This window comes from Triturus cristatus, chromosome 7 (genome assembly GCF_964204655.1).
Source record: "Triturus cristatus chromosome 7, aTriCri1.1, whole genome shotgun sequence".
Lineage (NCBI taxonomy): Eukaryota > Metazoa > Chordata > Amphibia > Caudata > Salamandridae > Triturus > Triturus cristatus.
In genome coordinates, this window is record NC_140590.1 from 1,714,630,712 (window position 1) to 1,714,644,891 (window position 14,180).

General features: G+C 38.6%; 1 protein-coding gene across 1 annotated transcript in view; it reads right to left on the bottom strand.

Moving 5' to 3' along the window:
• The window catches only part of LOC146812862 (alpha-2-macroglobulin-like protein 1), a 315,131-nt gene that overhangs the window by 12,161 nt on the left and 288,790 nt on the right, over positions 1-14,180 (bottom strand). Inside the window, exon 33 of the mRNA XM_085619933.1 lies at positions 10,597-10,665. Within this exon, the coding sequence (XP_085476059.1) occupies positions 10,597-10,665 (69 nt within the window). The remainder of the gene's footprint in view (positions 1-10,596; positions 10,666-14,180) is intronic.

A 14,180-nucleotide genomic window follows, 5' to 3' on the forward strand; every position in this document is an offset into this window, starting at 1 on the left:
TGCAGTTCCAGAGAGAGTTCGCAACAGCTGGCACTCACTCACAGGGCAGGTCACCTTTAATGGAAGAGGTTCAATCTGTAAATTTCAATCAGTCACAAGCTTTAATGTACCGATCCCATAGTGAATTTCACGGCATGGAAAGTGAGCAGGAAGCGTGTTTGGTGTTGAAGATCTATACAAACTGCAGTGTATTGTAAATTTGTGAATCTTTAAGTCACTAAATGTAATTATTCTGACTTCAGGATGACTTATCCAATTCTGACAATAGGTGGGGTGTCTGTGAGGGGTTGGCTGATTGCTTGCTACAAACCCTTCTTTACTTGCATCTAGTGAAGACATAGGTGGTATCATCTACCTACCCTCTGTGTTTCTCTAATGTGCTTTGCTTGAGTGAGAAACAGCATCTGTCAGTGGTATTAACCATGTGTTTACAATGTGGTCCGCCCGCTGCACAGCCAGGGCTGTACTTGGACCATATTAAAACATGTATTCGTTCATTAGAATCACTAAACAGTGCCTTGCAAGCTACAAGAATGTAATAACCACTATGCATTTTGCTGGGTTATGCCACATACGTGGGTGGAGGCACCAGGTCAGTGTGATATGTTTGTTCACAACAGAGGCGGAGTATGGCTTGTTTTGTAGCCGGCATATCAGAGTGACTGTCATGAGCTAGGTGACCCGGCAGCTCATTGGAGCACAGTCTGGCTGTGAAAGAGCACTTATAGGACCTGAACTCTTTTCAATGGAGAAACAATATGTCATGGCACCTATGCGCCATTGCTTCTTTGATTAAACTGCCTCCTCTAGCGTCAAGATTCATGATGCAGCACGTAAATGGTGAATGACGTGCTTAACGCTCGAAGTAGCCCTAAGACAGCAAGTCCAATCCTCACAAAACAAAAATAATTTGTTTTGTATGATTTCAAAGCTACAAGCACAAAAATCATACGTCCCCCCCATCAATTTTCTTTCTACGCAATTTTTTCCTAGCTATTCTCACAGCCTTATTTTTCCACACAAAACCACTCCGATCACTTTGCAATTTCTGAAACCATTCCATTTTAAAATGTAATGGCAAGGTGTAAAAATAAAAGTAAATTTAGGGAGAATCATTATCTTGATCAGGTTGACTCTGCCCAATATTGATAAAGGCAAATGCATCCATGATTCTAATAATGTCTTGGTTCCCAAATGAAGTTTCTTAAAATTGATAAGGGCTATGTTGTCCAGATCCTTGGTTATCTTAACACCCAAATATCTAATCTCTGGCTTTTCTGACGGAGAGTTTATTATACCGTTCCAGGTCATAGTTTTGGTTTTATCCTTATTTACTAAGTAACCAGAGATTGTCCCGAAGGTTTCCATTATGCCCATTATAAGGTGTAATGATGTCTCTGGACTTGGTGTATATCATCAAGTCGTCAGCATATAATGCTATTTTCATTTCCCAATCCAGATATCTGAAGGGGAGAATCTCATTTTCTGATCTTATTCTCCTGGCCAGCGGTTCTATATACAAATTGAATAGAAGGGGTGACAGGGGGCATCCCTGCCTGGGCCCACGCTCTATCTTAATCTTTGGCGAAAGAGATGCATTTACCACTATCCTTGCTGTTGGTGCTTCATAAACTGATTTTATAGCATTTAGAAAATTGTTACCCAGATTATTTTGCTCTATAACTTTGTATGAATAAGGCCAACTTACTCTATCGAATGCTTTGGCAGCATCGATCATTATAATAGTTAGTGGTAATTTTGTTATAGTAGCTATGTCAATTGCGGTGACTAGATTGTGTGTTAAATCCTTCAGCAACCTTTCATGAAGCCCTTTTGATTTTGATGTATTTATTTCCCCCCATTGTCATGCTTAACCTTGTGGCTAAAATTTGTGTAAAGATTTTATAATCACTGTTTAATAAGGAAATTGGCCTATAAGATTCACATTTCAGGGGGTCTTTTGCAGGTTTTAATATCAAAGTTATAACTGCCTCATTCCACGAGGTGGGGATGGCGACATGATGAATATAAATACTATTTAATAATCTGAGACGATGTGGGACCAAGACCTCCTTAAGCACTTTATAGAGTTGGTTTGGAATGCCATCTGGTCCTGCCGCCTTCCCTTTCTTTAAACGGGCAATGGATTTTTCTAAATGGTAGTTTCCTGATTAAACAAACTTTGTTGGTCGATATTTATCCTGGGTAAAAAGTCCTGATCCAACCACTGATTTAATTGTGTTTGGGAGGCCCCTGTGTCCTCAGTATATAATTCTTGAAAAAAGTTTCCAAATGCCTTACCTATACTAGAATTGTCCTCGCATAATTCTTGAGTAGCGTATCCTGTACCTTTCTGATCTTGTTTCTTAACTGATCTTGCTTCATCGTCCATGCAAGGAGTTTCCCACACCCTTCCCCATACTCATAATGAGCCATTTTACTGGCTTCCCATCGCTCCTTAATCCTTCTCTCCAGAAATTCTGCCAAATGCCATTTGGCCTCATTTAGCTTGCCTTGTAGTTCGAATCTTAAAGTGGTATTATGAAAGCCTAAGCGATTTTCCTGTGCTTTTTTGATCTTATCCTCATAATCTCTCACCTCTCTTTTGCCCTCTTTTTGATAAAAGGCAGCATGGCTTATAAGTCTCCCCCGAAGATAGGCCTTAAAAGTGTCCCATACTATGTGTGGTGCTGCAGACGCATATTTTATGTCAAAAAAACTCAGTCACTTCTTTTTTTAGCGCATCAACCACTCTCTGTTTCCCCAAAAGTATTCTGTCTAGTGTCCATCTATATTCTGTCAGATTTTTCCCCATAGTAACTTCTAGCCTCACTGCCGCGTGATCAGACAGATGCTCAGGTTGATGTGTAACCATAAGATAATTTTCTCTTATTCTCTTGTCCACAAGAAAAAGATCTATTCTTGATGTGTGTGAATATTTCTTGTTTCGGTACGTAAATTCTTGTTTATTGTCAGCATTAAGTCTCCATATATTCACTAGCCCTAAGTTCTTAACTAATTGTTGTATGCTCTTTCTCATTTTTGGGGTGTTTATTGTATGTTTGGTTGATGATCTATCAAGTAGAGGATTCATTAAGATATTATGTCTCCTGTCATGATATTATATTTAACATCTCAGAGATGTTTATACATCTCATTAAGAGGAGATGGGTCATCCACATTGGGGCCATAGTATCCTATCAAAGTGAATCCTAGTTTATCGATTTTGATGTTAACTATGACCTATCTAACACCTTTATCCACCTTATAGTTCTCTATTTTAACTTTAGCCGACTTTTGGAACAATATGGCTACTCCTTTAACATTACATGATTGATTGGAGCATACCAAATGTGTTATCCACTTGTTTAGTTTGAGTACCCCTTCACATTCCTCTTGTCGCAAATGTGTCTCCTGCAGGATAATTATATAATTTTCAGACAATTAAATTCTAGAATCTTCCTCCTTCTCCTGTGTACTCTCAAGCCATTGTGAAACTCCAATTGGATTGTGGAACGTCGCACTCCTTGTGTTTATGGTAGATGCTGTTGGATTTATTTAGGGTGCCTGGTAAATGGCGTCCAGAGCCAGGAGGTGAAAACTATAATTGTAAATGCGTTGTCTCCCGTAGGAGTAACGTCCTTTACTCAGCACTCCGTTATTGTCAAAATTCAAATAATGGTAATCCAGTTGATAATGCTTTCTTATACAATTTGTTTTTTAATTCGAATTGTGAACAACTTCTTTAACATTCATACTATTTCAAGCATAGTATAATCCATGTAGGTTGTCAACAAATTCATGATCAAGTTCAAAGTTCAAAATATTTCAGCCCTATGCATTTCGGGCGAACCCTTCTTCAGGGGTTTACATTTCTGAAAGCATAAAACATTGTGTTCAAATGACTAGGTACAACACAAATTTCATCAAAACGTATTGCGCTAGCACCCATTATGATGTTAAGGAAAGTCCAAAGGTTTGTAAACGGAAGAGTACCGGACTATGAAGATTGTGGAATTCATGCAATGTGGTGTAGACGAGCATGTGAATTTGTGTGAGAACACTGTCAGAGAAAAGTAACGTGAACTGTGACTAGAACGACTTGAATTTCAAAGGTGAAACTGAACTCCTGTTCGAACATACAATAGTTTGTGAGCGGAAGAGTACCGAACTATTAAAATTGTGAAATTCATGCAATGTGGTGTAGGCGGGCATGTGAATTTGTGTGGGAACGCTGTCAGAGAAAAGAAACGTGAATTGTGACTGAAACGACTTAAATTACAAAGGTGAAACTAAACTCCTGTATAAACGTGAATAATGCAAACTACAAGGGCTCGCTTGTTAAAAATAATACCATAACTAAAAGCGGAGGATCAAACTGACCTTTCAAGATATAAGCGTCAATTTCTATCAATCTGTCGTGGCAAACCATATGAGTTTGTCTGGAAAAAAGGGAACGATGCAAATTAGTGAACAGAGTATAACAACGATCTTGCGAAGCTGTACAAACCGTAACTACGGTTATTAAAGGTCATACCGCAATCGGATGTCAGTCGAGTGGCGTGGTGGAATCGAGCGTTAAAACTTCGGAAGTATTTACTTCCTTGTATATTCGCGGTATCGTGAGTCACTCGTCACGTGATTGTGAAGAGTGAAAAAAGACTGTACCGTCGTGAATGTGATAATATCTGTCATAACAATGGTATAATTTAGCGAAAACTATGTGTTCGAAGGTCGTGTTAACCTATTCCATAACTTTAAGATTTGTAAGTAGTATCTTTCTAAAAATTGTGCTCAAAGAATCAAGATGACAATGTGTCAATAAAGTTTCAAATGATGAAAAAAAGGAAATTTGAAAATGTATCTCCTGTGTGTGGATGTGCTAACATCTACCACCCCAGGATCAGTATCATGAATATATATAGGTCTATGAAGGACTGTGAAGGAACTACAGAACGAAGAAGACGTCCCGTGTCCAATAAGAAAAATAAAGAAAAATAAAGAAAACGTTAACGATAAATACATTGTAGGTATAATCAGTGTGCTATGGTCAAATTTCGTAGTGGCAAAACGATGCTAATATGATGTGGTCAAAGCGTGATCGTTAAAACGTGTGAAGGTAACAATGAGTGGGAAAATACATGTATTTTAAAACTTGTAACATTTGTTGTCAATGTAATCAATAACAGTGATGAATGTGTTCAATATGCAAAATGGTATACATAACATCATAGTCTCCTTACAAAAAACAGTGTAATTCAAACCGATCATTTAAACCTTTCGGTTGGAGCGTGTTGAGATGTGTCATCCAAAATATTTCTCTTCTCAAAAGGTGTTGGGAATTGTCTCTTCCAGGGAGGATGGGTACCTGTTCTAGTATACAAAATCGTAATTGACTGGGATTGTGATGATGCTCAGTAAAGTGTAAGGCAACTGTGGATTTGGTGTTCTTGAGTCTTATGTTGCTTTTGTGCTCTATGATCATGGTTTTTAGTTTTCTTTGCGTTTTCCCCACGTAAGGTAAACCACATGGGCATTTCAATAAGTATATCACGTTGCTGCTGTCGCATGTGCCTGATACTCGTAGTTTGATTTTTGTTCCTTGTAAGGGATGCAATATTTCACTGCCCTGAATTATGGCGTTACAATTACTACAATTGTAGCACGGAATAGTTCCTCGATGCTTAACTGTGGTAACTTCCTCTTTGGGTCTGAGCAATTCTTTGAGATTACGAGTGCGTTTATACGCAAATCTAGGGGTGTTGTTGAATATTCCTCTGAAATCTTCCTCTTGCGTAAGTAGTGGCCAGTGTTTCAAAATGATCTTCTTGATATTGAAACTTCTGGTAGAGAATTTGGAGACGAATACTGATCTTTGTGAATCATTTTTGAGTTGAGTTGTCAGTAACTGTTTGCGTTCAAGTTTCCGGACTCTTTCCTGTGCTTGGTTTAAGATGGTTTCGGGATATCCTCTTTGTCTGAATTTCTGAATGGTGGAGTTTTTAGATTGATTGTAATAATCTGAATTGGAAGAGATTCTTTTGAGGCGTAGAAGTTGTGAAAATGGTAAATGTTGTTTTAGTGAAGGCTGATGAAAACTTGAAAAATGTAAAAAGTTGTTTTTGTCAGTCGGTTTGGTGAATACTTTAGTTTCAAGGTTACCTTCATCGTTAATGACTAAGACATCTAAGAATGGTATTTCCCTTTTATTGATGTGATGTGTAAAGCCAATTCTGTCGTCGACCTGATTCAATTCTTCAATGGCTGTTAACAAATGGGTTTCTGTGCCGTTCCACAGTACAAAAATGTCGTCAATGTACCTTCCATACATGATGATGTGTCTGTGCCAATTTGGATTGGATAAAATGTGCTCTTGTTCGAATTTGTACATGAAAAGATTAGCGTATGCCGGTGCGGCACAGTTTCCCATAGATGTTCCTGATGATTGAATGAAATATTGATCTTCCCATTTGAAATAACTGTGGTATAGCGTGAAATGTAATAGTTCCATAAGAAATACTTTGAACATTTCCTCATGGTCACTTGTGATCAGGTAGTGTTCTACCGCTTGTAAGCCCAAATCATGGGGTATGGACGTGTACAAAGATTTCACGTCGATGGTACACATGATCATGTCTTCAGTAAATGCATGAATGACACAATCTTCATAGTCCGGTACTCTTCCGTTTACAAACCTTTGGACTTTCCTTAACATCATAATGGGTGCTAGCGCAATACGTTTTGATGAAATTTGTGTTGTACCTAGTCATTTGAACACAATGTTTTATGCTTTCAGAAATGTAAGTCCCCTGAAGAAGGGTTCGCCCGAAATGCATAGGGCTGACATATTTTGAACTTTGAACTTGATCATGAATTTGTTGACAACCTACATGGATTATACTATGCTTGAAATAGTATGAATGTTAAAGAAGTTGTTCACAATTCGAATTAAAAAACAAATTGTATAAGAAAGCATTATCAACTGGATTACCATTATTTGAATTTTGACAATAACGGAGTGCTGAGTAAAGGACGTTACTCCTACGGGAGACAACGCATTTACAATTACTCTCAAGCCATTAACATTACAGGATAGTACTCTGATTTTATTCATGTTCTTCTCCCCCTCACCCTGGATCGCCTTACCGGTCTTTTAACTGTATCATGGGCTTTTGTTTTTTACAAACACCAGACATCTCTTTATGGATAATGCACAAAATATTCCCCCACATTTACAGGTCTTAAAAAAGAATCTTCTGGAGGAAGGACATTTCTTTGTATTCAAATATGGTCACCCTAAATTTGTTTTAAAAAAAATCAGGTTCAAGGTTTTACTAGCAGCTTGTGAGGTGTGGGTGCAAGTTAAGCGAATAATGGGGATACCATACTATAGCTGTAAAGCGCCAATCTGGAATTCACCAGCCACTCCAGAATGTCTCTTAGATATTCTAACTCTTCCCTTATTAACAGCGGGCCTGACATCTTGGGGGGAGTTAATTGAATACAACTCCCTTATACCTTGGAACGCACTTGAATTAAAAACAAGTTTTTCCCTATCAAGATTTAAATACTTTCAAATGACAAGATGGGTCCAAAATGAACCGCAGGCTGGCCTGGAGTCGTAATGGGAGGGAGAATTTGTGAAAAACCTATCCTTTAAAAAGGAAGTATCTAAGTGGTACTGGATGCTAGTGGAGACAGAGGACCACACGTTACCTGCGCCAGAGGAGATATGGAGAACGGACATGCCTGAAGCAGATATCCAAACCTTACGGCAAGTATCATATGCTGCACTTTGGTCTATTGTCAGACGCGCACCTTTGAGATGAAACCATCTCTTTACTCTATACAGAGCTTATTGGTCCCTGAAGAAACTGTCCAAGATGGGTGGAAGCATGAGAAGACAATGTTCTAAATGCTTGCTAGAAAAGCTGACGATGTTCACATGTTATGGCAATGTCCGGTAATTCAAATATTCTGGCACAAGGTGGGTGAGTTTTCCCCCAAAGCACTCGGGTCTAAAATACAAGTAAGCCTTGAACTTGCAATATTTGGAATTCTACCTAGAGGTGACAAAAACTACATTGTAAATAAATCTCAAGCACACTTCTTATTTGTATTGATAATCATGACACGTAGAGAAATGTGCATGAAGTGGGTAGCACAGGCTGCTCCGTCACTAAGAGAATGGATATTATGTGTAAGGAATACCTGTTGGGCACACCGTATTAAGGGATCACTTAAAAGGATAACAATGTGGGGACCAATATGGGTGACATTAGTAGAAGAAAATAATTAATGGGGGCCTCATCATTTGGGAAATATAAAGGAGATGTTACTTAATAAAGTCCAATGATTAAGGCATACTATACTATGTTGGAGATTGGTCAGGTCGTATATTTCTCCAGATATATAGTTCAACAAAAAGGCCAAATGGATTTCTTGGAAGTGGTATGCTGACTTGATTGTCCCAGTTAGAGTGAACACAACTTCAGATCTAGGCCTAATGCCATGTATGAGGACAAAAAAAAATCATACTTGACTTAACTACCCCACCTGGCTGCTGAATAATCATCGAACTTCCCAAACATCAGCTGCATACCTTCCAAAATGAAGTAGCTTACGTGTGCGGAGGTGGGTGCGGGGGGGAGGCTGGCTCATAGGATGCTTAAAGAAAATAATATTAAAATAAAACATATCTTGCCACTGCCGCTGGGTCCCGCGTCTTCTCTCCTGCTGCCTGTGTCCGACTCCAGGTCAGAACAGGAAGCAAGCAGAAAGGCGCCCACCCCTAAATCAATCACAATGCTCCAATAGAGCATTGTGATTGGCCTGAGTGCAGTGACATGGCGCTCAGTCAGGGGCTGTAGGGGTGGGCATGTTTTTCATGCAAGCTGTAATGCAGCCTGCATGGAGAACAAGGGAGTGTGCATGACTGTTTTGGGCTGTCTGAGAGGGCTGACCAAACAGTCATTGCGCACAGGAGTGTCTACCATTCCTCCCATGCAGCTCTGCTCTGCCCCATCATGCACTGCCGCAGCAGGAGGAAAAAATTAAATGATAATAACATTCTTTTATTATCATTTTATTTTTCCCTTTCTTTGCTGCTCCTGGCAGTGGGGCAACGTTACGCCGCCTTAGCGGAGAAGCCGCCACTGGAGATTAGGATTTTGATTTTGGACCCACTGTCACACAGTAAGTTCTCCTTCATCCAGTAGTGGATGTGTCTCAAGTGGTCCATAAACTTACTTACCTGTACCTCACAGCTCCTGATGTGGATTTAGATCTGAATATCATACGGGAAACAACCTTTACATCGCGGTCATTAGACCGCAATGCCTTCACAACGCGGTCATTACAACGACCGCATTGTTACAACGCGATGCTATTACTACGCAAGTCATTATATCGACTTGCAGTAGATGGTGCTCCAACATAAGGAATAAAATAATTTACTATTCCAACAGCTTCCCTACTGTTGCTCAGGCTGGAGTTGGAATAGTAAATTATACATTCCTAATGTAACGGCGCCATCTACTGCAAGTCGATGTAATGACTTGTGTAGTAATTGTATCGCGTTGTAACAACGCGGTCGTTGTAACGACCGAATTGTTACATACCGCGAAGTAAAAGCATGTGTTGTATCGTGCTATATTCGTATCATACATGTATATGTGGAGCAGCAGCCGATGTAGGGAAATAACCTCAATACCTTTGGGAGGTGGTACCGGAAAGGGCCTTCGATGATGATTCATGATGCTAAAGGACTCATTCTGATCTGCTGACGGCTGTTTGACCGAGAGGGCGAAAGCTACTGTAAAGCTGTGCATGAAAAGCTGCCACATTTCTTCTAATCAGAAGCTTTTTATTTTGGTATAACTTGTGAGTGTAGGCTGTAAAGAATTACCTGTGGTTCATGGCAGAAGTGTCTGACTAGGGTTGTGTGGAGTTGCAAAAAATCTTCCTCCATAACTTTCTGAAATCTACTTTACATAAACTTCATAAACTTTGCTACACTTGTTGAAAAATAAGTAGTGGTAGAAAATCCCTAAAAAATCTCCATTTAGCAGATCTCACAAAGGACGTTTGTGGGTAAACTCTCTTTCAGAAAAGAAACAAATGATCAAAGTCGGAACCATTGTGAGATGTCAATGCTTGAAGTGGTAAATTGTCCTTCTACAACCAAGCTCAAGGGCAAAGTTTAAACTTTGATGACTTTTATGTGTGACTTCTGACAGACTGGTGCTGGGAGTTAGAACAAAAGACTCTGGCTTTTTCATGAATGAGGTAGGCTACTCATCTACTGGGTCAAGCATGGTCTTGAATCAACAAACAAGATGGTCCTTGGAAATAAATGGGTAGCAGTGCCTGCCACTTAGGAACAAAGCTGCTCGGAGAGGTGATTTTCCACACCGGAACACCTACTCTGTGTACTGGCATCATAAAAGCCATGCCTTATTGGTGGCACAGAGCCTCACACCTGTCTGAAGTAAGGTACCAGTTCTCTTCTGGTCACTATAGTAACATTGTAGAACTCTTTTTGTTTCCCCATAGAGAGACATCAAACCGTCTTAAGCCATGTATACGCGCACTCACCTCCTTCATGTAAATGTTAACTTGTAGTTGTGTCTGTTCTATTCTCATCACCAGGAGATTATTTTCTACCTAAAAGTAAAAGAAATAAAATAAAGACAATGTGAAAGAGGAAGGGGTGTGAGAGGTAGAGTAGAAAGAACAGAAAAAAGGCAAGTGAAAAGGAAAAATTCATTAAACTGAGAGGAGTAAAAATAGAGAGAAAGTCATTAGATACATAAAGAGACATTACATGAGAGGGAATTTAACTGAAAAATAGGAAGAAGTAAAGAAAAGACAAGGGGAAGAAAGACTAAAAAAAGATAGTAATCTGATGAAAAATGGAAGAAAGCTGAGAGTACAAAGTAAGACAGAATGGGATATGAAAAAGGGGAAAACGAAATATTTAAAGAGTGGAGTAATAAATAGCTGTTCCTATGGACAGACATTAACTTGTTTGAGCAAAAGAAGTATACAAATATTTTCAGCTTTGAGTGGCAGGACAGGAGCCGGCCCACAATACAGTTGTATTTCATGAACAACCTTGCGTGTATGGCAAACACCGAGCTTTTCATGTCACAATGTGCGAAGACCTTCTGTTGAAAGGAATCTTTACCATATGAACAAGTACATTTAAGTCACTCTTCAGTTCTTCAATTCTTGGTCTATCATCGATGTTAAAATTACTACATAGAAATTTATCAAGTTCCTGTGCAAGAGATGAATGCTTCAACCTTCCACACCTTCTTTTATTTTATGCAATTTTAAGGCTAGATATTATATGTGGCTCAGCATGGAATTGTAATTCACTATCTTTCAGCACTTGTCCTTTCAAAGGAGACCAGTGGTACTTAGCAAACTTAGAGCACTAAATACTAGTTCAGCTGGGGCTCACAAAGACAGGTGAGTTGAACATTATTCTGTGATTTCCAAGTATAATAAAATGAAATGTATTCATGAAAACTGTTTGTTTCAATTGGAGAGAAACAGTAGTTAGAAATCGGTTTTAGTGTTTAAATAAAAAACAACCTTAGGGTTAAAAGGATCTGTTTGATCCTGCACAGCCTCATTACATCTTGCCATTTGCTTTTTGGTGGAAGTGTTTTTTTTGTGTTCACCAGGGTCTAAGATCAAAGTGACACCACCTATCCTTCAAATAAATTTAGGTCAAGGTTGTTACTACAAAAATTTCTATAAACCCATATTCATTGTGAACAGAGCACTGATCTAGGGCCCTGATTTTAGTTTATGATTTAGATAGAGTCACTGGGGGCAATCAAAGCAGCCCAGTGATTTGGTTTTTGCAGTGATTTGTTGCAGCATAGTTATGGGCAGGCAAAATTAAATTGTTTAGAGCTATAATATTTATGTTGCTATAAATGCACAGGAATCATGCGGAGGCATAACGAGATCGTACTCGTCAGTGGGAAAAATGAAAATTTATAGTTTGAATATTTAGTGCTACAGGACATTATTGACAGTATAACTCAAAATATGGACTCGTTGACCTTAAGTTGGGATTTTGCTCTCTTCATGTGTCTAGTCCTGGTGAGGCACTGGAAGCAGGTATGTTTCTATTTTGTTTTAGATCACCTCCCTTTCTACTCATCTGATAACAAAATCAAGGTGTTTACTATAATGACACTGATTTAAATATTGATAGACACTATTGCAGCAGTTTTTTCAATACATAGCTAGCTGAATTTTTTAATCTTTTTGTTTGCACTTGTTGAGTAATGACGGTGTCCATGAATGGTTATTCTTAATTAATATCCCGATTTTTCTGTGGTACTGCTTTCCAACTAGCTTTCTGCTTGTTTTTAGATATATCTGGGCACCTTGCCATGAGCCAGAGAATCACATGATGCCTTTATAATACGGACAAAAGGACGGTACAGCTGACCAATGTTGAGCACATCAAATTCAAAGTCAATGTACAAATTTTTGATAGGTGCAAAAACACGTCCAGAGCAGGCCGTACTTATGCTCTACTGGGAACCAGATATAAAAACTTTTTTGCAAAAGGACGGTGCACCAAGGAAAAGTCTTTTCGGATACTCCAATTTTTGTTCTTTTATTCTTGGTCAACTTTTTAGAGATATCAGACTCAGCCAACGCGTTTCGTTCTTTACGAACTTCGTCAGGGCTGAAAATGAGTATAGATACAAACATATATATAAAAAACATATTATGTACAACATAAAACACAACATACCACATTGTTCCTAATACATAAAAATGATACAATACTATACATTCATATACAAATAAAGAGAAAAACATATAGCACAAACTCTACGTGTAGATACACCACAAACAATATTCAGTGTTTCGAAACATTAATCGAATAAATATACGAAACAAGAGTTAAACAATTAGAGCCGGTCTATAATTGAACTAATTGGTGATGTACATAGGATCTAATCTGTATATGCACCAATCAACTATTTGAGAGGTAAGATCATTCTTGCTTTCCCATCGGAGTCTCTCGTTCTTCGCGCTTTTTCTTTTACCTTAATCCATCATGCCCACAATTGGTCATAATAATTTTGTAACTCACCTTTACTAGGTCACACAAAAATTCCTTTGAACAATTACAAATCACGCCAATTGGAAGTTGACTACCCTTTGAAAGTCCTGGTGGTTGTTTCTAAACTACTATCTATGGTAAGAATTGGCATACAAACCTTTCTGAATGCGGGTGGTAGTCACATGAATCTCAAATACTAAGCACTTATGATAGACACTACCTTCATAATTCCTTAGGTCCTTTATAGATGAGGCCATCGATTTACTAACCTCAAACTGGATGCTCTATCTTAGGTGTTTGACCATATGCATACTTAGGCCAGACAGACATGTGGCGGCTCTAATTGTTTAACTCTTGTTTCGTATATTTATTCGATTAATGTTTCGAAACACTGAATATTGTTTGTGGTGTATCTACACGTAGAGTTTGTGCTATATGTTTTTCTCTTTATTTGTATATGAATGTATAGTATTGTATCATTTTTATGTATTAGGAACAATGTGGTATGTTGACGAAGTTCATAAAGAACGAAACGCGTTGGCTGAGTCTGATATCTCTAAAAAGTTGACTAAGAATAAAAGAACAAAAATTGGAGTATCCGAAAAGATTTTCCTTGTTGCACCGTCCTTTTGCAAAAAAATGCCTTTATAATACGTTGGTGACAAAACTTGAGAATAAAAATACAAAATACTTAACCCCATTTAAATAAATCCAACCTTTCGTAAACACTAGATTTTACATGTATAATTCTTCCTGTCAAAAGTTAAAATGAAAACTTAACACCCAAACTTTATTTGATTCTGTGTTAAGACAGGTTACAAAGGTGCCCTCACTTCTTTTCAATGCAAACCTAAGAACAATGTATTACATGCACTATCCACAGGTTTCTCAGATGTAAGTTTCAAGGTGAAGCCAGGAGAGTGCACATACCCTCTACTCCAGTGGCGGCTCCTCCGCTACGACGTAAGAGCATCCACACCGACCAAAAACAGCAGGAATTGAAAAATAAAATGATAGTAAACACTTTTTTCCTGCTGAGTCTAAGGGGCGGGGCCAGGGGGATGACAGGAGGAGAGGT